This window comes from Mobula hypostoma, chromosome 31 (assembly GCF_963921235.1).
Source record: "Mobula hypostoma chromosome 31, sMobHyp1.1, whole genome shotgun sequence".
Taxonomy (NCBI): Eukaryota; Metazoa; Chordata; class Chondrichthyes; order Myliobatiformes; family Myliobatidae; genus Mobula; species Mobula hypostoma.
In genome coordinates this window covers 1819523-1846642 of record NC_086127.1, presented here as the reverse complement: position 1 = coordinate 1846642, position 27120 = coordinate 1819523, and the positions used below count along the sequence as shown (strand labels likewise).

At 41.4% G+C, this 27120-nt stretch overlaps 1 protein-coding gene across 10 annotated transcripts in view; it reads right to left on the bottom strand.

Annotated features, from left to right (window-relative positions):
* LOC134339971 (NACHT, LRR and PYD domains-containing protein 3-like) overlaps window positions 1–27120 on the bottom strand; it is a 75292-nt gene that overhangs the window by 18242 nt on the left and 29930 nt on the right. Inside the window, exons 1-6 of one of the 10 annotated variants that reach the window (XM_063036791.1) lie at window positions 22373–22835; window positions 16746–16974; window positions 12635–12724; window positions 8436–8561; window positions 1972–2145; window positions 1689–1808 (exon numbers count right to left, since the gene is read on the bottom strand). In XM_063036791.1, the coding sequence (XP_062892861.1) occupies window positions 1689–1808; window positions 1972–2145; window positions 8436–8561; window positions 12635–12724; window positions 16746–16809 (574 nt within the window). In that variant the 5' untranslated portion in view covers window positions 16810–16974; window positions 22373–22835. The other 9 variants (XM_063036787.1, XM_063036790.1, XM_063036788.1 and 6 more) reach the window with 9 other exon arrangements.

Below are 27120 nucleotides of genomic sequence, written 5' to 3'. Positions count from 1 at the left end.
TGGTTAGAGATAACGGGTGATTCGATGGAGCAGGCTGTGGAAATCTGCTGAGGATCGGTGAATATGACATTCGGAAAAGCTGAGCACCAACCCGTGCGCATTTAACTGTTTAATTATAATGAGCCCGTTTTTGTTTACTTTTTGTTTTTCTTTAGTTAAGCTAGCATTCATAAATGTAATTTCTGTAATCGTTTGCAGTGTGCTATCTGTTATTTCCTGGCACCAAGTTATAACAGGGTCGCAATTTACACAGCATTCACAGTTAACCTGGTTTGGACGGGAGTAACGTCGCAATATCACTGATATGGCTGGACAGGATTTTGCATTCCCTAGGAGTACACAGCCCTGGAAAGTGTGGTTTCATACGATACACGTTAAGCTTACTGGTCTGTAGTTACCAGGATCAGTGAGGTCACCCTTCTTATACACCGAGATAATTTTAACCTCTTTCCAGTCCTCAGGACTTCAGCAGTCTTCATTGACTGTCTGAAAAATACATGTTATGGGACTGTATATATATATTTTTTCCCCTTACACTTACTGGCATGCTGCCAGCATCTTCGCAACAGAATACATTCGCAAAATATGAATTAAAAGTATCCGTTATGTATTTTTCTGTATAATTTAATATGCCACTATTATTTCCAATACACTTAGCATGCTCCTTGATTATCAAAGAATTTACTGTTAAACTATTGAAAATTATATTGGGGTCAATGGTAGCATAATCACCATTATCCTCTCAATCTGTCCTTTGGCAGTATTAACTACCATCCTGACAATAGCTGCCATAGTTTCATATGCCCTATGATTAACGTCATTATTATTTTATCTGTTTTCTTTATGTAGCTCTCTTTTCTTCAATAGTTTTATGTATATCTTTATTCTCCAATATACTTGATCTATTGTTTTTATTGCTTCTCCCAATCCTCGGAATAAACATTTCCTGCACTGCATGTATTATCTCTTTAAATCGACCCCATTATTCCTCAACTGACTCAACGTCAAACAGTTCCTTCAATTTACCTTCTGAGATCTTCACCACATCTGCGCAAAATTTGCTTTTCTGAAATTCAAACTAATATAGTTGTTTTTGACTGATGTATTCTTCAAAAGTAGTTCGAGATCAAAAATGATATAATCGTACGTTCCTACAGGCTCAACAAATTCCTTAGTGATCATTCTGCCCTGATTGTAACAGAATATCAATCTGGGCAGGCCTCCCATCTTGTCAATCATTTAATTACTGAATGATTCACTTTCCTGCAATCCATTAGCCATTGTATTCTCTACTGAATATTTGTGTAATTAAAGTCTCCCATAAAAAAATAACATCACCTTCAGAATTTGATTATCTAATATTCTGACAGAGTTTGTTAAAATATCGATCAGTTTTAAGGCATCTATAACATGCGCCTTATATTATTCCTTTATCCTCCTTGCTTTGAATTCTCACCCAGATATCCTCAATAAGTCTTGATGCATCTCCTATTATATACAGCCTCATGTTTAAATTTTCTGTTATGTACATGGCTACTCCTCCACCTTTACGATCTTGCCTGTCTTTCCAAGTACAGTATATCCTGTAATATGTTATTCATCACTATACTTTCAGATGATCTCAGTATTTTGTTTTCTTTTGTGGAAGAAATGATTCGAACAATTGGTGCAGAGTATATCTCACTCACCATCTTTAGATTTCTTCTTAGCAGTTCTGTGCTTTGGCATCACAGGAGATGCTGATGGCCTGACTTCTTCTCCAAAAGTGGTGATACTGGTAGGAGCTTCTGACATGCAAGCACCAGACCCTTCGTGAAGGACATAAAAGGCGGAGATTAACTGCAATATGTTGACTGAATTTGGTCTATTTGTTGCAATTATATTCGAACCTACAAGTAATGAAACAATACACACCGGCGGGAGAAGAAACACGTTTCTTTCGAAACGCCACATGGTCTATAGTATGTGTACCTAGAATTGCACGTTGTTCACCACAGTCATTCTGCTCATTTTCATAACCGTTCCGACAACATTTCTTCCAGCATTTTTTCACAAAATATCCAACAATTAATCCCACGATGAATGAGATAACGATGGCAACAGGGAGGATCCAAGTGTTTTTGGACAGTTCCTCTGATGTGTTTTCTGTAAATAGAGAATGACTCAGACTCAGAACAATAAGGAAGCAATTCGCCCACAAGTGCAAAATAGCGTGTGAAATATAATCCACTAGACTACAAAGTCTTTCCTTTACATATCTCTATGCTATTGATTATGATGTTTTTCTATTGGTTCATAATTGAAAAACAGGCTTGGCTGTCTTATCAAATTTCCGAAATAAACCGATGGTTATTCTGTACAAAATTGAGCACAATACTGTCTTCAAAGCAGCCAAGAAAAATCTGCAGATGCTGGACATCCAAGCATCACACACAGAACGATGGAGTCTCAGCTAGAGGGTGCGGGAGGGGCGGAAAACCAGATGGTGGTAGTGTAACCGAGAGGGCGTGGGGAATAGCTGAAGTGAAGAGATGGGAAGTTGATTAGTTAAAGAAATAGAGGGATTCAGAAGGGGGAATCTGATGACTCCTCATTCTCTTTTCCAGACCTGATAAGCAGTCTCGGCCTGAAACATCTACTGTAGCCTTTTCCGTAGATGCTGTCTGACCTGCTGAGTTCCTCCAGCAATTTATGTGTGTTTCCTAGATACTTTTGCGCATTTCCAAACAACCACAAAATAGGTTTCATGATAGATGGAGATCAAATAACATATGTCTGGATCTTGAAGAACAAAGCAATATGCGAGCGTTTGAGACCACTAGGACATCAGTCATTGCGGCGAAAGAGAATAAGGAGGGACCTTGTAGAGGTGTATAGCACAGAAGGATCACATAAGTGAATTGTTTAATAGCAGCGTATAACGTGTCACTTTTTTTTAACTCATGATCGTGCTCGATATACTGTATATTAATATTCAACCCAAGAATTTATAGAGACAACACTGAGAAGGTATTGGCACAGATATATTGATAGTGAAATATTGAAGAATATGGATAAATACATTAACACCTCGTTGACATGTGTATATTAAACAGAATAAATTGCAATGTATTCTAATCGGACTTTTCCTGCTTATGTCTAGATGTGAACATAACCGATCCCGCCAGAACCAAATAACATTTCATATCTGTGACCTGTTCAGCTAAAATGTATTCCTTGTCGAGTTGGTAATTTATATTAAGACTATATTCTTTGCGTCAAGTGCCCAGTTGATTTGAATGTTTTTTTTTCTTTCATGTGTATTTATTTAAATATAAAGTTTAACTTGCAGTCGCGTATGTGGTGAAGAAGGCAAAGGCAATGTTAGCATGCATTTCAAGAGGTCCAGAATACAACAGCAGGATGCCATGCTGAGGGTTCATAAGGCACTGGTGAGGCCTCACCTTGAGTTTAGGCTCCTCATATTGCGTCCTTACCTTTATACGCTAGTCCTCTTGGAATGAAGGCTATCATCGCATTTGCTTTCCTCACCACAGATTCAACCTGAAAATTAACCTTTTTGGAATCCTGTACAATGAACCAATTCAATTGATTCTCATATATTTGAACTTCCTCTCAATTCAAAAAAAAGTCTTCCCGCCTCTTTCTTCTGCCAGAGGGATGATCATACAGTTCCCGATTCTGTATTCCACCTGCCTTTGCCCATTCGCCTAATCTGTCTGAGCCATTTTGTAGTCTCTCTGATTTTCAGAACTATCTGCTTTTCCACCTGCCTTGGGTTCACCAAACAAACTTGGTCACACAGATATTAATTCCGTCTCCAAATCATTGACATATGATGTAACAAGAAGCGGTCCCAATATAGGCCGCTGTGGAACACTACAATAAACAGTTTCATGTATTCCCATTCATTGCCTCCTGTCAACCAGCCACTGCCTTATCCATGCTGGTATCTTTCCCGAAGTACCATTGGCTGTTAAAATGTGAACCATCCTCCTCACTTTCCAGAAGGGTTCTGAAATGCCCAGTACACAACCACAACCGATTCCCTGTTGTCTATCCTGCTTGCAATTTCTTCAAGGAATTCCAACAGATTTGTCCTACATTCCTTTCCCCCTTGAGGAAGCCACGCTAAGTACGGCTGATTTCATCATGTGCATTCAAATTTCTCGATTCCACATTCTTAACAATTGTCAACAACGTCTTCCCAACCACCGAGAACAGACTAATTTCCTTTCTTCTGCCGCTCTCCATTCTTGTAGGCATCTGAGATTTCTAGAAGTCTCCTGGAACCGTTCCACAATCTTGCGATTGTTAAGAGATACCTCTTCAAACTCTTCAACCTGTTCTTTCAGAACCCTTGGTCCAGGTGCCTTATATATGTTCAGACATTTTAGTTTGCCTGTAAGCTTCTCTCTAGAAATGAAATCAACACATTCATTTGAACCCTGATAACTGCAATTTTCACAATACTGCTAGAGCCTCCAAAAGTGAAGAAGTGCAAAATACTTTGAGGTCGGAGCTTAGTCATGATGACGCTAAACGGCATCTCCATTGCTTGCATCTTCGGAAACAGCTCTTGTTATATCTTTAAAATCTCTATTTTTCATTTTCAGTGTTCTTTTGAAGACGCTGACTTCGGTGCTTTGCGTCAATGTAATCCACTCTCACCGTTTTACGACTGCCGTATATCTGATATGCCAAGGACGGGGCCTAACATCTTGACTCGCCTTTGGAGGCCTGGGATCTCGTTGTACTGGAGAGAGTAGGATTGAAGATAGTTGTCCCGACAGGAGATAATCTCTTCGTGCGAGTCGGAAGATGTTTGGCTGTGTGCCCTGACAGCTGAGATGTTTGGGCACAGGGGTCTCAATTAAACGATGCAACCGAATTTTACCACCGTAAACCAGAGAATTGTTTGCTATGTATCCTCTGTCTCTGTGAAACGGAGACAGCTCTTTTTCACTGTGTTATGTCGAATACCAGGTTAACGAATCGTCTTTGGGGTACTGCAAGTCTGTGCATTTGCTGCTGCTTTGCTGCACACTTTAGTTCTCTGTGTGGGTGACGATTTTGTTTTTGCTGGTGGGAGAGGGGAGGTTGTTTCTTGCTGCCGCATACGCGCGGGAGGGAGTGAAGCTGAAGAGGACTTTTGGGTTCTAACATTTAACTGTCCTTCATTCTCTGAGACGCAACTCTGTCTTCATGGATGGTTGCGAACAAAAAGCATGCCAGTATGTATAGTGTATACATTGCTCTGACATTTAATGTACGGGTGAAACCTTGAAACATTTGTATTCCACAAGCACTGCCCAAATCACCTTAACCCTCCCGAACATCTCGCTCAAAACTACCCACAAGGATTTTGAATCCCCGTACGGTCAGGTGTAATCTGTCCCTTTTGTAAAGTCCGTAGCTACCCGAGAACAGATTCCAAAGATCCAGAAGTCTGAGCTCCTGCCCCTGACCCCTCCGCCACTTACTTGGCCACGCATACACCTGTCAAATGATCCCGTTCCTTCCCGCAATGGTGCCTGGCACGTTTAGCAATCCGGGACTAATTCCTTTGAAGTCCTGTTTTTCAGCACTCTACCTGGCCCCCTAAAACCTTTCTGTAGAAAGGACAGGTAGCAATGCCAAATGGGAACGGTTGCTGAATAAAAAAGGAAATGATATCATGGGTGATCGTCCTGCACATACTGTATCAAAATGACAGCCAGGTAGACAGAGAGTGTGATGTGGCCCTATTGGCAAAATGTGAAATCAACCATTATTAAGGGGTGACATTAGAACTTGTTGAATCATTGCTGATAGGCCTAAGGTACTGCACGTGTAAAAATAGAGTAGTGGGAGTTATATGCAGATTTCGAAACTGTAGTAATGGTGTAGTCTAAAAACTGCACTGGGAGATAGAAAATGCATGTCAAATGGGCAAAGTTACAATAGTCACGGGGGGATTTCAAAGTGCAGGTAGATTTTGAAATTCGGGTTGCTACTACATCTCAAGAGAATGATTTTATAAAGTGTCTACGAGATGGTATTTTAGAGCAGCTTGTGAGATGAGCCCACACGGGGATCAGCTATTTTGGATTGTGTGTGGTCTATTGAACCGTAATTGATTAGAGAACTTGCGCTAAAAGGAAACTTAAGGCAGGCGATCATAATATGATAGCATTCAGCCTGAAATTTGAGAAGCAGAAGTTGATGTCAGATGTATCAGTATTACAGAGAAGTCAAGGGAACTTGAAAGGTATGAGAAAAGATTTGGCCAACATTGATTGGAAAGTAACACTGTGAGTGATGACCGCAGAGCTGCAATGATTTTAATTTGGAAATTAGGAAAGCAAAGAACTTGTACATCCAACAGAAAAAACAGAACATAAAAGCCAAGGGGACGGCATATAATAGGGCTAAAATTATTAGGAATCTACAGGATTAGGGAGCTTCAGAAAACCGACAAAAGGCAACTAAAACGATATTAAGAACGTAAAGATGGAATATAAAAGTATATTGTAGAGGATGCGAAAAGTTTATTCAGATATATAAAGTGTAAAGGAGAGGCAAGTGTAGATATCGCACCCCTGAAAAATGCTGCCGCCGTGGTAACAAAGATGGAAATGTAAGTGTATGAGGAACTTAATAAGTCTTCTTCACAACGTTCACTTTTAGAGATTCTGGCAGTATGGTGGAAATTCCAGGTGTCAGGAGTCAGAACAATGCGAAGATGTCAATTACCAAGGAGAACAAGCCTGTGTTTTTTTTTTCCATTTTATCTTACGAACTGCAGTTTCAGTACCTTGATACAATTTCACAGCAGCAGCCGCTCGGTGCGCCTGCTGCAGATGCGTTAATCGGGGAGACGGGAGTTTTTCCAGACCTCCCACATGACGTACAAAGTACAAACACTGCCCCGGTGCCTTTCTCACTGAATGGCTATGGCCTAACATACAGGAAATGAAGTAATAGCTCAAAAGGAGAGAAAACTGCAAGATACTTTACCTCCCAAGACTAATCTGCCAACGTTATTCTAAAACTGGCACACTCAGTGAAATGGCCGCTCCGCTTGCACGTGCGTTATATTTATTAATTAATATGAATAATTAATCGGATTAATCCCGCTCGTTACTTCGGCGAAGTACTACTCAGGGAAACTGTAGCGAATCTCTGCCTTTTAAATCTTGATCACGGGCCTGACTGAAAAGTAGCTCTTTTAACGCAATCCCTCTCACTGATTGGTCACTACTCAGATATGTTCAACCATATGTATAGAGAGTCAAGATAATGCCGGAACGACTAAGCAATAAGCGGGAGTCCAGGCAATTTCGGACATTCGTCATTGGGACATGGGAATGAGGTTTGACATAATAGAGCTGTATAACATCACGCAGGGCACACAACCGCAGTGTGGTCCCACAGACAGGAAACACTGCACTGGTGTGGCGATAATTAAGGCGAGTAGTGAAAGATATCATAGTAAAATATGACTTAACATTTCAAATATAAGCGTGATGCATGTATAAATATTTCGCTAGTGGAAGATCGAGAGACGGCGATAACAATAACATTAAAATGCACTCCTGGAGTTAGATGCATTGTAAAATGTAGAGATAGGTGGACAAAAATAGGTTTACACCGAGCTTATTTGAGTATATTACATGGAATGCATCATCTGAGCCGACGGGACTTCTGTGCTCGTTGTGGACTTAACCGAAAGCCACGACCAATGATTTTTGTTTCATAACTGTGTTCTGCTAAGCTTTAATATGTTCGTTGTCTCCACTGATAGTTCATATCGATTTAGACCAATTTGTAGACATTTGGTTTCACTATGGCACGAAAGAGACTTTTCGGTTGGTCAGAGTTTAAAAAAAGCCAAAATAACTCAACTGTGATTTGATGTTCTGAAACAATAAATCATATAAGATTACGGGGAGTGCTAATATTTTTATTGACACGTTACATTCTATGTTCATTCCAATAAGTGTCCTGCATATTTATTTATTTACAGGTTTGTTTCTTTCTCTCATGTATACTTCACCCCCATTCTCCCTTTCTTGCATTCTCTTTCCTTTTTCATTTCCTGTCTCTTCCTAGATTCCTGCACCATATGTTTACTTTCATTACGTCTAGATCAATGAATTCACGTTGAGCATTGATTTCATGCAGCATCAGGGAGCTTTGCTATATTGATAGCTGAATGTATATATATATTCTATCATCTATTCTCGTTTCATCTCTCTTAATTATCTTTTAATGCTTCGCATAACAAACAACCTTGATCTCAGAGCTCCAGTTTTACAGAATATAATATGCACTAGACTCAAAATATCTGACACTCACTGCTGGGTGGGGAAGTATGAAACCAATTGCATCATATTTATTCGATTCGACTAAACTTTGTGAAGAACTCCAGTGCTTCTCAAATTTCCACTTACCCGTTTTGCTTTCAACCCCTGCATTATTTGCTGGGTGATCGTGTGCACCTGGTTCACGCAATTTTATTTTGTCCTCATAACCTTTAGCTGCTTTAGAAGACCTGGATATTCCCAGGCGGGTATCTGCTAGGAAAATAAAAATGATTGTTTGGAACGCACTGACAATGGGGTGAATATATGCAACCTGTCTGAAAAATAGACGTGATAACGTTGCAACACATGAATATCAAAGAATTAAAATATCGGCATGACCTCTGCTAAAAAACAACGGTTTACCATGGATGCGTTAAGAAAGGATATTTCCGGAATATTATTCTCCCAGGGTTAATATTAGACTATGCACAATTACAATGGTTTTGATTTCGAAACATAACATTCAAGCAAGCAAAATTAAGGGGAAAAAATAGCTTCATGCTATCTTCAATGCAAAAGACATGCAACATTGCACAATTTATAAAGTGTGTCACTAAATATTATCGATCTCTTACTGTAATGTGGACCTTCAGGTCATCTGGGACGGGTGTGCTTACTGTGTCCTAGGGCAAAACTAAACATAGCGAATCAGCGTTTAGTTACTATTCTCCATGTATGTGGAATGACCTTCAGTTTGATCTGAATTCTGACCCAAATTACAGCTTTGTTTAAATTGAGTCTTAAAACTTTGATTTTCGTTTTTGTTTTTAATTAGAATCTTCTGCACTGTAACTTTTATTTCTTATTTTTTATGTGTGATTTTATTCTGCATATTGTCAGCAAATTTATCTTTGATGTTTATATCTTGTAAAGTACGTTGAGATGCATTCTATTTGAAAGGTGCTCTGCAAATAAACTTCCCTTGCCTTGTCCTAAAAGACACTTTACAATGGCTAAATAAGTTGCCTAACCGGCACGTTTTTGCACTGTTGGATGGAACCAGAACACCCGGAGTACACACACACGCTTCCGGTGCGGACATGCAAAACTGTTACTGACTTCTTCTGAATCCAGCTCCAAACTCTGTACGAGCGTCACACTGACCGTCAAGTTACCACGCACGACCCAAAAGTGCACAGTAAGCAATTAACCCTCTTCAATAATGATTTCAGAAGATGTGCGACTCTGGAGAAATGCTTCACTGTTCAAATTATATGTTAAACGTTTATATCAAAATGCCATGCTAAGGCATTTTTTAAATAGATTCCTATAGGTTAGTGCTTTTTGTCATGCGGATGCAGACGTTCTCTTTGAAACCAGTATATCTAAGTTCATGTCAAACAAAAGAATACAATTAGTCAGCAGATCACTCGGACAAAATGTATCGAAAACAGAATAAAATATATTAATGAAAATATCAGAAATTCTACATCTAAAATATGTATGTACTAGTCAGGCCATGTTTGTTTAGAGATATATTTGAAGGCCAAGGCTATGTGCCTCTTCAGATAGAAATGGATGGACCTGCTAAGTTTTGTCAGCGGTTATTATTCGATATCAGTTCAACAGAATCTGATTTTTTCTTGCTAGATTTATTTGCCGTGGAGAGAAGCAAATGTGTGTTTCAATTTTAAACATTTTAAACATTCATGGACCACTTTGCTATTTTGTGCAAACAGCACAATAAAGAAAAGAATAAGATGTATGGAGAGCAAAGATGTGGACTCGGTGACCTATGCAATCAGTCTGACTTTCAGCAGTCCGGGATATTATTCATTGGTGCCTTAGAGAGTAAGGAGTCAGTGTATTGAAGAGTATAAGATAACCTAGACACTAGGTGATTAAATATTCTTACATTTTACCCACCGCGGTTGGGGTATCAACAATTAAAGAGGTGATATTTGAGACCAGAGGCGAAAGATTTCATAACAGCCTATGACGAAATAGCAGCTGTGAGTGGGATTCATACTGTAGATAGATTCTCTACCGGAGGGAGTCATAGAGACAGCTCTATTAACAATATTTAAAAGGCACTTTGTTAGACATATTGATAGTAAAATATAAACGTATTCGGACAATTCTTGACTTAAACCTAGTTGACATGGGAATATCAAACTCAATGGATCGCCTGGACCGAAGGGACTTCCTGTATTCCATGTGTCCATGTGAATTTACCTTATGAATCCACAATCAAAGAGTTTGACACAGCTTAGTCCAGTTAAGTTTAATCATGCCCTTTGTCATCTTAGACAGTTTATTTGTAGGGCTGTACACCCCATCAAGTCAACCTATATATTTGCATGCATCTTTCTCTCTTTCTTGGATATTTCTTTCTCTTTCTTTCTTTCTTTCTTTCTTTCTTTCTTTCGTTCATTCTAACAGTCTTACATTTTCGTTCTTTTTTTTTTAATTTCCATTCTTTCATCCTTAATGAAATCTTTCGCTTCATTCCTTCCAGGTTAATTTCAATCCCTCAGTGAGCAATGATCTAAACCAGAATCAATGAGTATTACATATTCATGACTTTGTGTTCTTTGTCTCCTCGGTTAGTTTCTATAAATAATATATTCATTTCGTCAAAAGTCCTGTAAACCTATTTGTTTATTGTCCTGTAAATTTCTTTCTTCAATGTGTAATTCATTTTTTCCTGATTTTTTTTTCAATTCCTTCCCTTCTCTTTCTTTGATTTTCTGTAACTTTATTTCTCATTTTCCTTTCTTCCTATCACTCCTTATCATATCATTCGTTTTATAATCTCCAGATTGATGCCTTCATTGTTCAGCAATGGTTTGAAGCAACGTCGGAGAGTTTTAATACATTCCTGACTTGCTATACATATTTTCGCTCGCACACTTCCGTTCCTGCTTTAAACTGATGTCTGTTCGGCAATTCAAAGTATCCAGCGCGATTACCTTCAGCACAAACACGAGAATATATGCAAATACTGGGAGTGTAAGGAAGCTGCGATTACTTGCCATTTTGCTCAGAATATTGTCTGTGGGCTTTATTCCCATCCCCTCGCCATTATTTTATTTTTATCCATTTACATTAAAATAAAATAATACATCCAATGTGGTTATCAAGAAAGGCGGCAGGGCATGGACGTAAAGTATGATGCCTTGAACTTGATTCATTGCATTGAAACCGAATGATGGGGGATTTTAGCAACTTCTGTTTCCCCTTGCACTCAATGGTCCGACAGATCTATTAATATGTTTGTATCCACACCTCCTTGGGCTGGTGAGTTCTCAAAAGTAAGCACCCCTGTTATGAATATCCCAGTGGTTATAGGCGACAGAGAGGCGACAGCAAAGCTCGAAGCATGGGGTACAGCAGTGGAGTGTAGAAGACCATCTCGGAATGCATAGAACATCAACCCTTGATACGGATGGCCGACAGCAGCCAAAGACCATGGGCATACACTCATTGGCAAACTTATTTAGGGAAATGGCTACATGATAAAGTGGCCACTGATGGTACGCTATACATTCAACCGTTTTAACGCTTCATAGTCGTGACCCTACGATATTGTAAGGAGAGGGGAAATCATTGATTAGTGGAACGACCAGTCTTCTGTATCATTAATGGGAAGTTCAGCTACTTTCGGACTTTCTTACTCGAACTATGACTAGCAACAGAGCAGCGTTCTGGAGAAAGATTTTCCCAGCGGATCCTGAAGAAAGCGAATGCAAGCTGCATTTTGGGCAGAACAGAAATTTGCTTAAACTCTAAGTGGGCAGTGGACAAGTTTAAGAAATAATAACTGATCAGGATGTGGTGTAATTGAATATGGATTGACCCTTACGTAAGACCATAAGACCATCATATGTAGGAGTAGAATCATAGTATTTTGCCCATCGAGTTGATTCTGCAATTTCGTCATGGCTGACCCATTTTTCCTCTAAGAGGCAATCTCCTTCCCTCCCTTCCCCCCCCCCCCACCCCCGTATCCCTACATGCCGGGACTAATCAAGAATGTATAAACCTCTGCGTTAAATATACATTAAATGTTGGCCTCCACAGCTCGATTTGGTAATTAAGTCACAGATTCACCGCTCTTTAGCTAAAGAAAAAGAAAATCCTCATCTTGTCCGTTCTGAAAGGATGCTACTCTATTCTTTTGTCTTAAAATGTCCCACGGTAGAAAGCGCCATCTTTACATCCACCCTATCAGGGTCTGGCCCGATCCGAAAGGTTTCAGTTAAATCACTCTCTCATTCTTCTGAACTCCTGTAAATACAGGCCCAGAGCTATCAAACACTCTTCAGAGGACCAAAAATACATACCTAGAGTCGGATTTAGAAGTGCAAATGTTCCGATCAGAAATATGATACAGGACACGGCGAAGCGCTGGAACTTTCTCATTTTTGGTACATCTGTCAACAGAATCAAATAGAAAATATGAATGGTCAGGATAATTCAGAGCATTTTAAGCTATTCATCGTCAATAAAATATATTGATTCCTGAGGTTCAGGTACAGATAGGTTCATCTAAACCCCTTAATAAACCTCAGATCGATTGGACACAATGAAGTCTGAAGCCCCTTCAGAATCAATACATGTTTGACCTGTGCTACGTTCAGAGAAATACTGCTACGCAGAACATTTAAAAGGGGATGTGCTAGAGGCTTGGGAAAGCATCAAGTTGGATAAGTCACCGGGACCAGACGGGATGGAGCCCAGGCTACAGTGGGAAGCGAGGCAGGAGACTGCTGAGCCTCTGGCAATCACCTTTGCATCATCGGTGAGGACGGGAGAGGTTCCAGAGTACTGGAAGGTTGAGGATGTTGTTCCCTTATGTAAGAAAGGGAATAGGGATAGCCCAAGAAACTATAGGCCAGAGGGTCTTACGGCAGTGGTTGGTAAGCTGATGGTGAAGATCCTGAGAGGCAGGATGTATGTACATTTGGAGAAGCATAACACGATTAGGTATAGTCAGCATGGCTTCATCAAAAGCAAGTCGTGCCTTAAGAGCCAGACTGAATTTCTTAATGTTGTGATTAAGCACGTTGACGTAGGAAGAGCCGAAGATGCAGCGTGTATGGGTTTTGGTAAGGTATTTCATAAGGTACCCAATTCAAGTCTTATAGAGCAAGTAAGGAGGCATGACATCCAAGGGGACATTGTTTTGTGTATCCAGATCTGGTTTGCCCACGAAACGCAAAGAGTGTTTGCAGACCGGTCATATTCGCATGGAGGCCGGTGACCAGTGGTGTGCCTCAGCGATATGTTCTGGGTCCTCTACCCTTTGTGATTTTTATAATTGACTTGGATGAGGAAGTGGAGAGATGGATTGGTAAATTTGCTGATGGCAGAAAGGTTCGGGGTGTTGTGGATAGTGTGGAGGACTGTCAGAGGTTACAACAGGACATTGATGAGATGAGAAACTGGCCTGAGAAGTGGCGGATGGAGGTCAACCCAGATAAGTGTGAGTTTGGTCAAATATGATGGCAGAATATGGCATTCATGGTAAAAAACTTGGCAGTGTGGAGAATCAGAGGGACTTGGAGTCCGAGTCCATGAGGCACTCGAAGCTGCTACTCAGAGGGACAGAGGGAATGTAAAGATGAAGCCACACTCAGGTTGGAGGAACAACACCTTATATTCCGTCTGGGTAGCCTCCAACCTGATGGCATGAACATCGACTTCTCTAACTTCCGCTAAGGCCCCACCTCCCCCTCGTACCCCATCTGTTACTCATTTTTATGCACACATTATTTCTTTCACTCTCCTTTTTCTCCCTCTGTCCCTCTGAATATACTTCTTGCCCATCCTCTGGGTCACCCCCCCCCCCCTTGTCTTTCTTCCCGGACCTCCTGTCCTATGATCCTCTCGTATCCCCTTTTGCCTATCACCTGTCCAGCTCTTGGCTCTATCCCTCCCCCTCCTGTCTTCTCCTATCATTTTGGATCTCCCCCTCCCCCTCTAACTTTCAAATCCCTTACTCACTCTTCCTTCAGTTTGTCCTGACGAAGGGTCTCGGCCTGAAACGTCGACTGAACCTCTTCCTATAGATGCTGCTTGGCCTGCTGCGTTCACCAGCAACTTTGATGTATGTTGCTTGAATTTCCAGCATCTGCAGAATTCCTGTTGTTTTTGTTAACCCATCCCTCCACTTTCTCATCCAGAAACTTCACGAAATGTATGGGTCCCAGAACAGATCCCTGAAGCACTCCACTGGTGACAGACCTCCAGGCAGAATATGACCCGTCTACAAACACACTTTGCCCTTTGTGGGCAAGCCAGTTCTGGATCCACAAAGCAATGTCCCCTTGGATCCCATGCCTCCTTACTTTCTCAACAAGCCTTGCGTGGGGTGGGGTACCTTATCAAATGCCTTGCTGAAATCCATGTACAGTACATCTACTGCTCTTCTTTCATCAATGTGTTTAGTCATATCTTCAAAAAATTCAGTCAGACTCATAAGGCACAACCTGCCTTTGACAAAGCCATGCTGACTATTCATTATCGTACCTCTTCAAATGTTCATAAATCCTGCCTCTCAGGAGCTTCCCCATCAACTTACCAGCCACTGATGTAAGACTCACTGGTCTATAATTTCCTGTGCTATCTCTACTCCCTTTCCTGTACAAATGAAAAACATCCACAAGCCTCCAATCCACCGGAAGCTCTCCCGTCCCCATTGTAATGCAAAGATAATCGCCAGTGTCTCAGCAATCTGCTCCCTCGCCTCCCACAGTATCCGGGTGTACATTTCATCCGGTCCCGGCGGCTTATCGAACTTGATGCTTTCCAAAAGCTCCAGCGCATCCTTTTTCTTAAAACCCACATGCTCAAACTTTTCAGTCTGCTGCAAGTCATCACTACAATCACCAAGATCCTTTTCCATAGTGAATACTGAAGTCAAGTATTCATTAAGTACCTCTGCTATTTCCTGCAGTTCCATACATATTTTCCCGCTGTCACACTTGATAGGTCCTATTTATTCAGGTCTCATCCTCTTGCTCTTCACATATTTGTAGAATTCCTTGGGGTTTTCCTTAATCCTGCCCGCCAAGACGTTCTCCTGACCGCTTCTGGCTCTCCTAATTTCCTTCTTAAGCTCCTTCCTATTGGCCTCATAATATTCTAGATCTCTAACGTTACCTAGCTCTCTGAACATTTTGGACGCTTTTCTTTTCTTCCTGACTAGATTTATTACATCCTTTGTACACCACGGTTCCTGTACCCGATCATAACTTCCCTGTCTCATTGGAACGTACCTGTGCAGAACTCCACACAATTATCCCCTTAACATTTGCCACATTTCTTCCGTACTTTTCCCTGAGAACATCCGTTTCCAATTTATGTATCCAATGTCCTGCCTGATAGCCTCATAATTCCCCTTACTCCAATTAAACGCTTTTCTAACTTGTCTGTTCCTTCCTCTCTCCAATGATATCGTAAAGGAGAGAGAATTATGATAGCTATCTACAAAATGCTCTCCCACTGAGAGATGTGATACCTGACTACGTTCGTTTCCCAATACCAGATAAAGTACAGCCTCTCCTCTTGTAGGCTTATCTACATATTGTGTCAAAACACATACCTGAACACACCTGACAAACTCTACCCCATCTAAACCCCTTTCCGTAGCGAAATACCAATCGATATTTGGGAAACTAAAATCTCCCATCACGACAACTGTGTTATTATTACAGCTTTTCAGGATCTATTTCCCTATTTGCTCCTGGATATCCCTGTTACTATAGACCGGCCTATAAAACCACACAGAAAATTGTTGACCCCTTCCTGTTCCTAATCCCCACCCACAGCGACTCCGTAGACAATCCGTGCATGGCGTCAACCTTTTCTGCAGGCGTGATCCTATCTGTGATCAACAGTGCCAAGCCCCCACATCTTTTCCTTACTGTAAGTAGTTTGTGCCTTCTCCTCGTAACCGTGTGTGCTTCTCTCTAATCACTATGAAAGCAAACACAGAATTTCATTGCAGCACGGTGCACTGCTTACGGAGTGGCCAATCTTTTTTAATGCAATCAGGTTAATCCGCACGCTGTCCTATTCGCAAATCACACAACTACATCCGATGTATCCGATCTGCGGTCTCAGCAGGTGCGCTATTACTTTTAGAGCACCAGAGATGTTTCGGTTGTAGCCTTTTTGCTTCATGTCCTTCCAGAGGAATTCCAAAATAGATAGTTTTCTTTCATATTACTGCACAGCCGTTTGGTTATGAAAGGCGGATATTACTGTTCTGAGCAGCACAGTTTCAGGCTTAACACTAAAGAATCAATAAAAATATGCATTTGCTTTGGGTAATGATGGCAACCCAAACGATGCTGTGCATATCTGGACAAAACAGAAATTCCACCTCACATTTAGGAATCATTTTAATTCTAATCAGTTATAAATTGAAATAACAAATACAGGACATACTAAGGACTGCTGTGAGATACGGAAGTTTCATGGTGACTTTTATGAACAGCAGCCGAAAATCCATTAGACGCGCCCAAAAGCTTTCAGGAAGCAAAATCTTTGTTGCCCATTATAATTGCAACAAGAGGATAATCCGTCGCGTGACAGGGAGTGTTTGGCAGATGGATAAACTACAAGGACAGTTTTCAGTTCGTGAGAAATCTTAAATCATATTCAACATAATCAAAATCTGAAAAGAGAAAAATATTGCCATGAGAGTTCTATCCCAAAACTGCTCTTGTCGACGAGTGGAAGACCAGAAAATGACTAAAGTTATAAAATCTTAATTCATGAGAATCAAATACTATAATCTGCACAATCGTTTTATCATACTTTCAATTCTGACTGTTTTCGATCGGCGCATTGCACGAATTATGCTATTGCGCAGGACAAAATGTAAACTGAATTAAGTAGGCTATCGCTTGCATTAGCAAATTGTAGTTAGACGCAGAGAGTGCGCTGACTGGTTTTCGTTCCCGCTGAGCGCAACGGGCTAAGCGGAGACCTCACAAAATCCCATAATTGGAGACGTAGATTAGGTAAATAGCTTTTTCACGAGGGGAAGGTACTGAATAAAGGAAGCCATGGTTTCCACAGGGACTATTTTAGATCTGGAAATCGTTGCCAGACCAGATGATGGTATCATGAGTGCGCAGCTGAAAGAAAATTCAGAAATCACACTCAGTATCAGCTTCCTCACGTTTTCTGATTTTAGAAAGTGTCTAAGCCGGACATTCTGCATGGCGGCGAAGCCGGGTTAAATCTGCATTTGCCAATGCCCAATAGAAACAAGCTAGATTTAAGGGGAGCTGCCACTCTTGCCGTGCAGAGTGGTTGAGTGGGGCGGTTGAACGCTGACTAAAAGATGTTTGTGCGAGGAGATGCAGAAGTTGCAGCAAATGTCAGGTACCTTACTTTCTTTCTCTTTTTTGATATTGTAGAGTTAGAGGAATGGGACAGACAAGCAGCATCGTGGAATGCTCCAGTGGCAGGACATCGGAAGACAGGGAGACCTTCAGTCTCCCTGACGACTACAACTGCAAGAGATACATCCAGATGTTAGGGAATTTCATCTGGAGGAGAGAAACTCTGGGTCATTTGGGAAGGCTGTAGGATTGACTGACAGGCGATAGAGGGAGGAGGTCACAGCTAAGATGCTTGCTACCTGTTTGGTGTTTAGCCCGATCATTTGCACCAGTCTTGAATTTTGAGATTTTTGCACGTCCCCAGTATATTTTCATTAACAACCACCCCCAGCCCCCACGACTGTACGCACACTTACAGACGATGAGCAATGCACAATGCCAGGATACCGGACAATGTACAAACTGTATCTTTGGTTCCGACATAGGGAATGTCCCTAACCTCTCTGATTTATCTGGTCAGATTCGCATTTCTGAAAGGTTTCTCTAAAATCCGCTGTCTCTCTTTATCATTCTGTTTTGTCATGTCAATAATGTTAATTATGATGACCCTTGGTTGACCTCACTCCACAGTAAGAGCAACCTTTCAAAGATAAGGATATCACTGTTTGATTCACTACTCTGTCTGCGGCCTTTATAACTACAATAACACATGAATGTAATCACTGCGAAAGGAAACACAACATTTCTTTCCAGTGTCTCGCAGTGAACCCTAGCTTCACAATCCGGTGTACAAGGACATTGAGATCTCTTTTCATTTGCCACATTACCAATACATTCTTCATATTCTATCCACTGAAGTGAATGACCAGATATGTATTAACCCGAATGTCCTAATTCTGCCCATGGACATTTCAAAACACTTGACCTGACTAAGTTCACTCTATCAACACGTTGAAAGCTTCTCCGCGTCCCCTCGCTACCCTTTCACTCAGGACAGCTAAGTTCGCGATCTATCATTTCTAATACTTAATTTCCCCATCCTGTTTATAAGTGTGATCAAAGGATAGTTAAGTTGCTGTTTGATAGCAAGGTTACTTCCGCTGCAGAGGTGATTCTTCTTCGTCGTAATTCCAGGACTCGTTTTAGCCCTTTTGCTATCAATTCCACCTTAGGGTGCTTGGTGCTGTCCTAGACTTGACAAGGTTTACCAATACATATATTAGAATAAGAATCAGGTTAAATATCAGTACAATGAAATACATGATAAATAAATAAAGAGGAAAACCGAAATTACAGTAACTATCTACATAATGCTTAACTGAAATGGAGGACATACTGAGAGGCGGTATTTATGAACATTTGGAGAGATATAATATGCTCAGGAATAGTCGGCATTGCTTTGTCAAGGGCATGTCGTGTCTTATTGGCGTCATTGAATTTTTTGAGGATGTGACTAAACACATTGATGAAGGAAGAGCAATGGATATACTGTATATGGATTTCCCAAAGCATCTGATTAGGTACCCCATGCAAGGCTTACTGAGAAAGTAAGGAGGCATGGGATACAAGATGACATTGCTTTGTGGATCCAGAACTGCCTTGCCCACAGAAGGTTATGGACGGATCATTTTCTCCATGGAGTTCGGTGACTAGTGGTGCGTCTGACGGATCTATTCTGGGACCCTGACTCTTCGTGAATTTTATAAATGCCCTGGCTGCGGAAGTGGAGAGATGGGTTAGTATGTTCGCTGATGACACAAACAAATGGGGATGTTGTGGATTGTGTGGAGGGCTGTCAGAGTTTACAGCGGGACATTGATAGGATGCAAAACTGGGCTGATAAGTGGCAGATAGAGTTCAACCCAGATAAGTGTAAGTGGTTCATTTTAGCAGATCAAATATCATGGCAGGATATAGTATTAATGGCAAGAGTCTTGGAAGTGTAGAGGATCAGAGGGATCTAAGGGTCCGAGACCATAGGATACTCAAAGCCGCTGCGCCGGATGACTCTGTGGTTAAGAAAGCCATACCCTGTATTGGACTTCATCAATCGTGGAGCTGAATTTAGGAGGCGGAAGATAATATATGCAGCTACATAGGATCGTGCTCAGACCCCACTTGGAGTACTGCGCTCAGTTCTGGTCGCCTCACTGCAGGAGGGATGTGAAAACCATAGAAACTGTGCAAAAGAGATTTACAAGCACGTTGCCTGAATTGGGGAACATGCCTGATGAATACAGGTTGAGTGAACTCGGCCTTTTCTCCTTCGAGAGACGGAGGATGAGTGGTGACGTAATAGAAGTGTATTAGATGATAGGAGGCATTGATCGTGTGGATAGTCAGAGGCTTCCTCCCAGGGCTGAAATGGCGGCCACTAGAGGGCATAAGCTTAAAATGCTTGGGAGTAGGTGCATACGAGATAACAGGGGTAAGTTTTTTTTTTTGGCAGAGCATTCTGAGTGCGTGGAATGGGGTGCCGGCAGCGGTGGTGGAGGCGGATACGATAGGGTCTCTTGAGAGACTTTTGGATAGGTACATGAAGTTCAGAGAAATAGAGGGCTATGGTAGCCCTAGTAATTTCTAAGGTAAGGATATATTCGGCACACCATTGTGGGCCGAAGGGCCTGGATTGTGCTGTAGGTTTTCTATATTACTCAAAATGAGTAGTGGAAACGAAAGAACATTTAAAAATAGTGAAGTCGTGTTCATCTGTTCAATAACCAATTAGGAATCACACGGCAGTGAGGGGGGTGGGGGTAGGGAACTTCTCCCGTATCACTAAATCTGTGCATTCAGCTTCCTGTACCGCCGTGCCTGCGATAACAACGAGAAGAGGCCATGTCCCGTGTGGTGGGTGTGTGTATTGACGGACGTAGCCTTCCTGAGGCATCGTTCCTTAAAGAAGTCTTGGATCATACGGAAGGTAGAACCCATAATTGAGTTGACTAATCTCGCAGTTTCAGCAATTTACGTTTATTTTCTGCCGTATCCCTCCTCCCCGATACCAGACGGCGAAGCAGCCCGTCGGAACGTTCTCGGTGGCGCATTTGTAGAGTCGGAAGTGTATTTTATTTGACAAACCAAATCTACTATAACTCTGAATGAAATATAGCCGCTGTGTTGCCTTCTTTCTAACTGCATCAATACGTTGCCTCCAAGTTACGTCTTCCGAGATATGTACTTATTCTCTCCACTTCTGATCCATCTATTAGGAATGGTTTGTGTTCCCTTGTCTTCGGAACTCTACTAAATAGAGCACAGTGATATCCTCTTCACTAATGCGGAAAATGAGTGGAGTATTTTAATGATAAATCAGTGAGAGCGGAGGGTCGGCTAAAACAGTTAACAGGGTATACAGTATTCCGGGAAATATCATTCGTTGCATAGAATCAGAGGACAGGAGATAATATCCTATATGGTTGCAAAGCAACCAACAACCTGATCGAAATACCGTAATTTTCATACATCACCAAGAAATGGGAAAGTTTTGAAGACATTTTGATTTGCCAGATATTGATTTTTTGGGAATGATTGATGCTGAGATTGGTTCCGGGTAACAGGATACATAAATGGTTTAGTTTAATAATAAGGTGGTATGCGCTGTAGTTAAATAACAGGGTTGTGGTTGAATCTAGGGGTACCTTTGAGCGCTTGAATGGGCTACGGAAATGCTATTCCGCTTTTGCATGAATAGGGGAGTTGCCTACTGAAGTAAAATGCCGCAGTGCAGTTTGTGCCTCTCGGGGCGTTCACATAAGGCATGGTCAATGGATTCCGAAGCTTTGTACGGTATTAAAGCAGTGATAAGCAGATTCAGCATACCGAGGTGTGGTGAGTGAAACATTTAGAGGTTCCTAGGGGGATTGGTAATTTCAGCTTTCAAGCAGATCAACGGTGATTTAGGAAATGAAGGACTGCTCTCGAGAGTTAAAATTACTGAAATACTAAAGAGTTGACATCTGCCTAAAAATGTCAATTACATGGAAATGTACTGATTTGTTATCGCCACATATACTAAAGTAGAGTGAAAAGCCTATCTTGCACACCGTTCATATAGATTAAATGATGGGGCAGTGCAGTGAGGTGGTATAATGTAAAACGATAAGACAATATAGGATAAAGTGTATCGACTACAGAGAAAGTGATGTGGAGTTTGAGAATGAGGACTCTCCATTATATGCCTATTCAACTGCCATGTAGAACCCCTTAATTGCCTCTCCGTGCATGACAGTGTCTGCCCGATACCTAACATCGGTGTGAAAGAAAGGCTGGCCCCGCACATCCCCATTGAAGCCACAGCGTGCCATCTCCAACGCATGTCCCGTGATATTAAATATTTTGACTCTGCGCGAAAGATACCGGATGCCTCTCATGATTTTATAAACTTCTATAAAGTCTGCACTCAGTCTCCGCCTTTCCAGAGAAAACAGTTTATGTTGGACCAATCTCTAATATTTAGAGAGCTAGCTGTTCGCCTATCAATATACTATGATGACATAAGGTCTAAAAGACTAAAGACACGATGGATTAAGCACTTACCTTCGCAGTGGATATTTCAAACTTGTTTTGTTAAAATATATGTTAAATCAAAAAGAGAAAACACGGATCGGAAGAAAGACAATCGACACGAATGTATTCACTTCCGTCTATTGCCGCGACGATTTTCACTACTTCTGTTAAACGAGCATTCAACTAAAAATAAAAACATTGTTTTTCTCTTACATGTGGTAGAACTGTGAGATTTTCGACGTGGCAAAGTTTCAATGTCTCCCATAAGTGAAAAGCTGTTCTTGTTTGCATTAAGAAATATACGATGACAATTTAAACACAGCTGCTGCTGAGTGTGTACAGCTACCTTCTGACAAAAAAACAATAACGGATCTCAAAGCTATTCATTATTCCAAAGGTTGGAGTATCCACCCAGTTTGCTCAAAGTGCTCTTCATGGTTTCGATTTTTCCAAAGGTATCCTGGCCCTCGCTATCCTAGGCTGCTCTGTGCGGGGGCGGGGGGGGGGGGGGGGGACACATTGTTCAAATATAAACAGTTAAATGAAACCTAGGACACGAAGGCCCAAACCAAAAAAATATATAGTCATTTCTGCTATAATATCAATAAATAATTGCATGGTTACCGCTGCTTAAACTGCGCCTGACCTTGGGATTAGAACTGTAGCTGCTTGTCTCATTAGGTTAAAGTCTCGATTTACGATTGTGATGCGAAGTAATCTTTGCACAGAGCGAACTCAGCATTAATAACACTGACTTGCTTAATAGTATAAAGTCTGGATTCATAATTGAGATATGAAGTTATCTTTACACAGGGCGTGCTCAAGATCGAAACTAACCATGGTACTAATTTATTCGCGTCTTTTTGAAAAGAGATTTTGGTGCATCTACACCAGTTATTCACGAGCTCTTGGTGGTTTGGAAAATAACACTGTCATTGTCGTGTTTGAGTGGAGTAGGTCATTACGCAGTTTCTTAAGATGGATCAGTATATTGGGGTAAATTCATACCACAACACGAAATACCGGGGGGAAACAGCAGGCCAGACAGCATCTATGGAAATGTATAAACAGTCGACATTTCGGGCCCAAGCTGAAATTAAGCAGTTTTAAAAGAACCATGAGTTCATGATAACCATGGAAACATAGAAAATACCTGCAGGAGTAGGCCATTCGGCCCTTCGAGCCTGCACCGCCATTTGTTATGATCATGGCTGATCATCCAACTCAGAACCACGCCCCAGCCTTCCCTCCATACCCCCTGACCCCCGTAGCCACAAGGGCCATATTTAACTCCCTCTTAAATATAGCCAATGAACTGGCCTCAACTGTTTCCTGTGGCAGAGAATTCCACAGATTCACCACTCTCTGTGTGAAGAAGTTTTTCCTAATCTTGGTCCTAAAAGGCTTCCCCTCTATCCTCAAACTGTGGCCCCTCGTTCTGGACTTCCCCAACATCGGGAACAATCTTCTTGCACCTAGCCTGTCCAATCCCTTTAGGATCTTATACGTTTCAATCAGATCCCCCCTCAATCTTCTAAATTCCAACGAGTACAAGCCCAGTTCATCCAGTCTTTCTTCATATGAAAGTCCTGCCATCCCAGTAATCAATCTGGTGAACCTTCTTTGTACTCCCTCTATGGCAAGGATGTCTTTCCTCAGATTAGGGGACCGGAACTGCACACAATACTCCAGGTGTGGTCTCACCAAGGCCTTGTACAACTGCAGTAGTACCTCCCTGCTCCTGTACTCGAATCCTCTCGCTATAAATGCCAGCATTTATCAGATATTTAGTGAAATTTAGTGAAATGCATGTATAACTATGTATAAGCTATATTAAAATGTGTGGTCATAGGTTTAACATGACATGATGGACTTTGAAAGAAAGTATGAGGGGTACAATATTTAGACAGAAAATGGCTGTTATCTAGATCGAGGTGACAGCGGATGTGGTAGAATCGGATGTTACTACGAAAATTCAGAGACATTAGGCACAAAATCATTCTTGGGATCAGCAATTCCGGATTGTTTCTTTTTTGTAATTAAGCGGATATGGTCAGGGAGCTTAAATGAAACTTGAAGAACCCGTGATCATCATATGACAGAATTCACCCTGCAATTTAACAGCGGGGAAGCTAAAGTCGGACGTATTCGTTTCAAGGTGGAAAAGGGATAATAACTTAGGCATGACAGATAAGCTGGTCAAAGTTGATTACAAAGGGACAGAGGCCGAGCTGACGGTAGAGAAGCTGTTTTTTTTTTCTTTTCTGGGAAAAAAAAAATCGGTTTGCGCAACATAGATACATCCCTAAGAAGAGGAAACATTCTAAAGTCAGGATGGTGCATCCGTGGCTGACAAGCGAAGTCAAAGCCAACATAAAATAAAAGAGACGTAAAAGTATTATCAACCAAATGTTATTGCGAAGTCAGAGGATAGGTATAGTTTAAATTCCTTATGAGGGAGAAAAAAATATGGAGACAAGCAAGCCAATAATATCAAACGTGATATCAAATGTTTGTTCAGCTATTTAAAGAATAAAAGAGAGGCGACAGTAGTTATTGGAAAGCAAATGTTGTTGGAGAGATAAAAATAGAACCTAGAAATCTACAGCACATTGCAGACCCTTCGGCCCACAATGTTATGCCGATCATGCAATCTAATCTAGAAACTGCCTATAATGTCCCTACCGCATAGCCCTCTGCTTACCTATGTTCCATGTACCTATCTAAGTGCCTCTTAAAAAAAACTATTGCATCCGCTTCCATCGCCCTTGCTGTCAGTGCATTCCACGCACTCACTTCAATCTGTGTGAAATAATTACCCCGGAGATCTCCTCTATACCTACTTCCAAGCACCTGAAAGCTATATCCCTGGTGTTAGCCATTGCGACCGTGGGAAAAAAGCCTCGCGCTATCCGTACGATGAATACTTCTCATCATCTTGTACACCTCTATCAGGTCACCTCTCATCCTCCGTCGCTCCAAGTATAAAAGGCCAAGTTCGCTTAACCTATTTTCATAAGGAACGCACCCAAATCCACGCAACATCATTCTAAACCTCCTCTGTACTCTTCGTGTAGTGAACTGAACACCGTACTCCAAATGCGGCCTGACCAATGTGTTATATAACTGAAACATTACCTCTCCGCTCCAGAACTTCCGGTTGATGAATACCAACACATAATACGCCTTCTTATCAACACACACAATCTTCTTTTGAGTGGACTATGGACACGGTCCTCAAGATCTCTCGTGTCCAGTACACTGCCAGTAGTTTATTTATTTATTTATTTTGTTTCAAATAATACTATGTTCTGACTTCAAACTTGGCCTACCAAAACGGGCCACTTCAACCTTGTCTGGTTGTAATCCATGTGCCATTCCTCCGCCCAATTGTACATCCTATCGATGTGTTGCTGTAACCTTTGACAACCTTCCATAACATCCGCAACAACGCTCCCCCACCCCCCACCATTGTGTCATCAGCAAATCTTCATCAATATCCCAGAACGGATCGGTGCGGAAGACCACTGGTCACCGACCTCCAAGCAGAATAGGAACCCATCTAGAAACACCCTTTGCCTTCTGTGGGCAAGCCACTTCTGCATCCTGGCCACAAGACAATTAATTTCGCACTACAAATCATTGATATATACAGTGGCATGCAAAAGTTTGTGCACCCCTGGTCAAAATTTGCGTTACTCGAATACTTAAGTGAGGAGAAGATGAACTGATCTCCAGTAGTCATAAAGTTAAAGATTTTTTACTTTAACATGTTAAGCAAGATCAGTGTATTAGTTTTAGTTTTTACAAATTTTAGAATGGGAAAAAAAGAAAGGACTACTATGCAAAAGTTTGGGCACCGCAAGAGATTTGAGCTCTCAGATGACTTTTAGCAAGGTCCCAGGCCTTAAATAGCTTGATAGGGCTGTGGCTTGTCCACAGTCATAGTTAGGAAAGGCCAGGTGATCGAGGTTGCGAAGCTTTATGAAGACACTGACTCCTCAAACCTTGCCCCACCAATTAGCAGCCATGGACTCCTCTAAGCAGCTGCCTAGCACTCAGAAAATTAAAATGAGTGCTGCCCACAAATCAGGAGAAGGCTATAAGAAGATAATAAAGCGTTTTCAGGTAGCCGTTTCCTCAGTTCGTAATGTAATTAACAAATGACATTTAAATGGAACAGTGGAAGTCAAATTGAAGTCTGAAAGACCAAGAAAACTTTCCAAGAGAACTGCTCGTACGATTGAGAGAAAGGCAAATCAAAACCCCCGTTTGAATGCAAAAGACCTTCAGGAAGCTTTAGCAGACTCGGGAGAGGTTGTGCACTGTTCTACTGTGCAGCGACACCTATACAAATATGATCTACATGCAAGAGTCATCAGAAGAAAACCATTCCTGCATACTCACCACAAAATTCAGCGTCGGAAGTTTGCAAAGGAACATCTAAACGACCCTGTTGCATTTTGGAAATAGGTCCTGCTTGCTGATAAAGTTAAAAAGGAACTATCTGGCGGCATTGAGCAAAAATATATTTGGAGAAAAATCGATGCAGAATTTCATGAAAAGTTCACATCTCCAACTGTTATGCACGGGGGTGGATCGATCATGCTTTACGCTTGTATTGCAGCCAGTGGTACGAGGAATATTCCACTGGTAGAGGCTAACATGAATTAAATTAAATATCAGCGAATTCTGGAAGCAAACATCACACCGTCTGTCAAAAGATGAAGATGAAAAAAAGATGGCTTCCACAACACGATAATGATCCTAAACACACCTCAAAATCCACAATGGGCTTCCTCCATTGCGCAAGATGAAGGTTCTGCATTGGTCTTCACAGTCCCCCGACCAAAACATCATCAAAATTCTGCGGATAGACCTCAGAAGAGAAGTGCATGCAAGACGGCCGAATTATCTCACAGGATTAATTTACATTATTTTACTTTATTGTCGCCAAACAA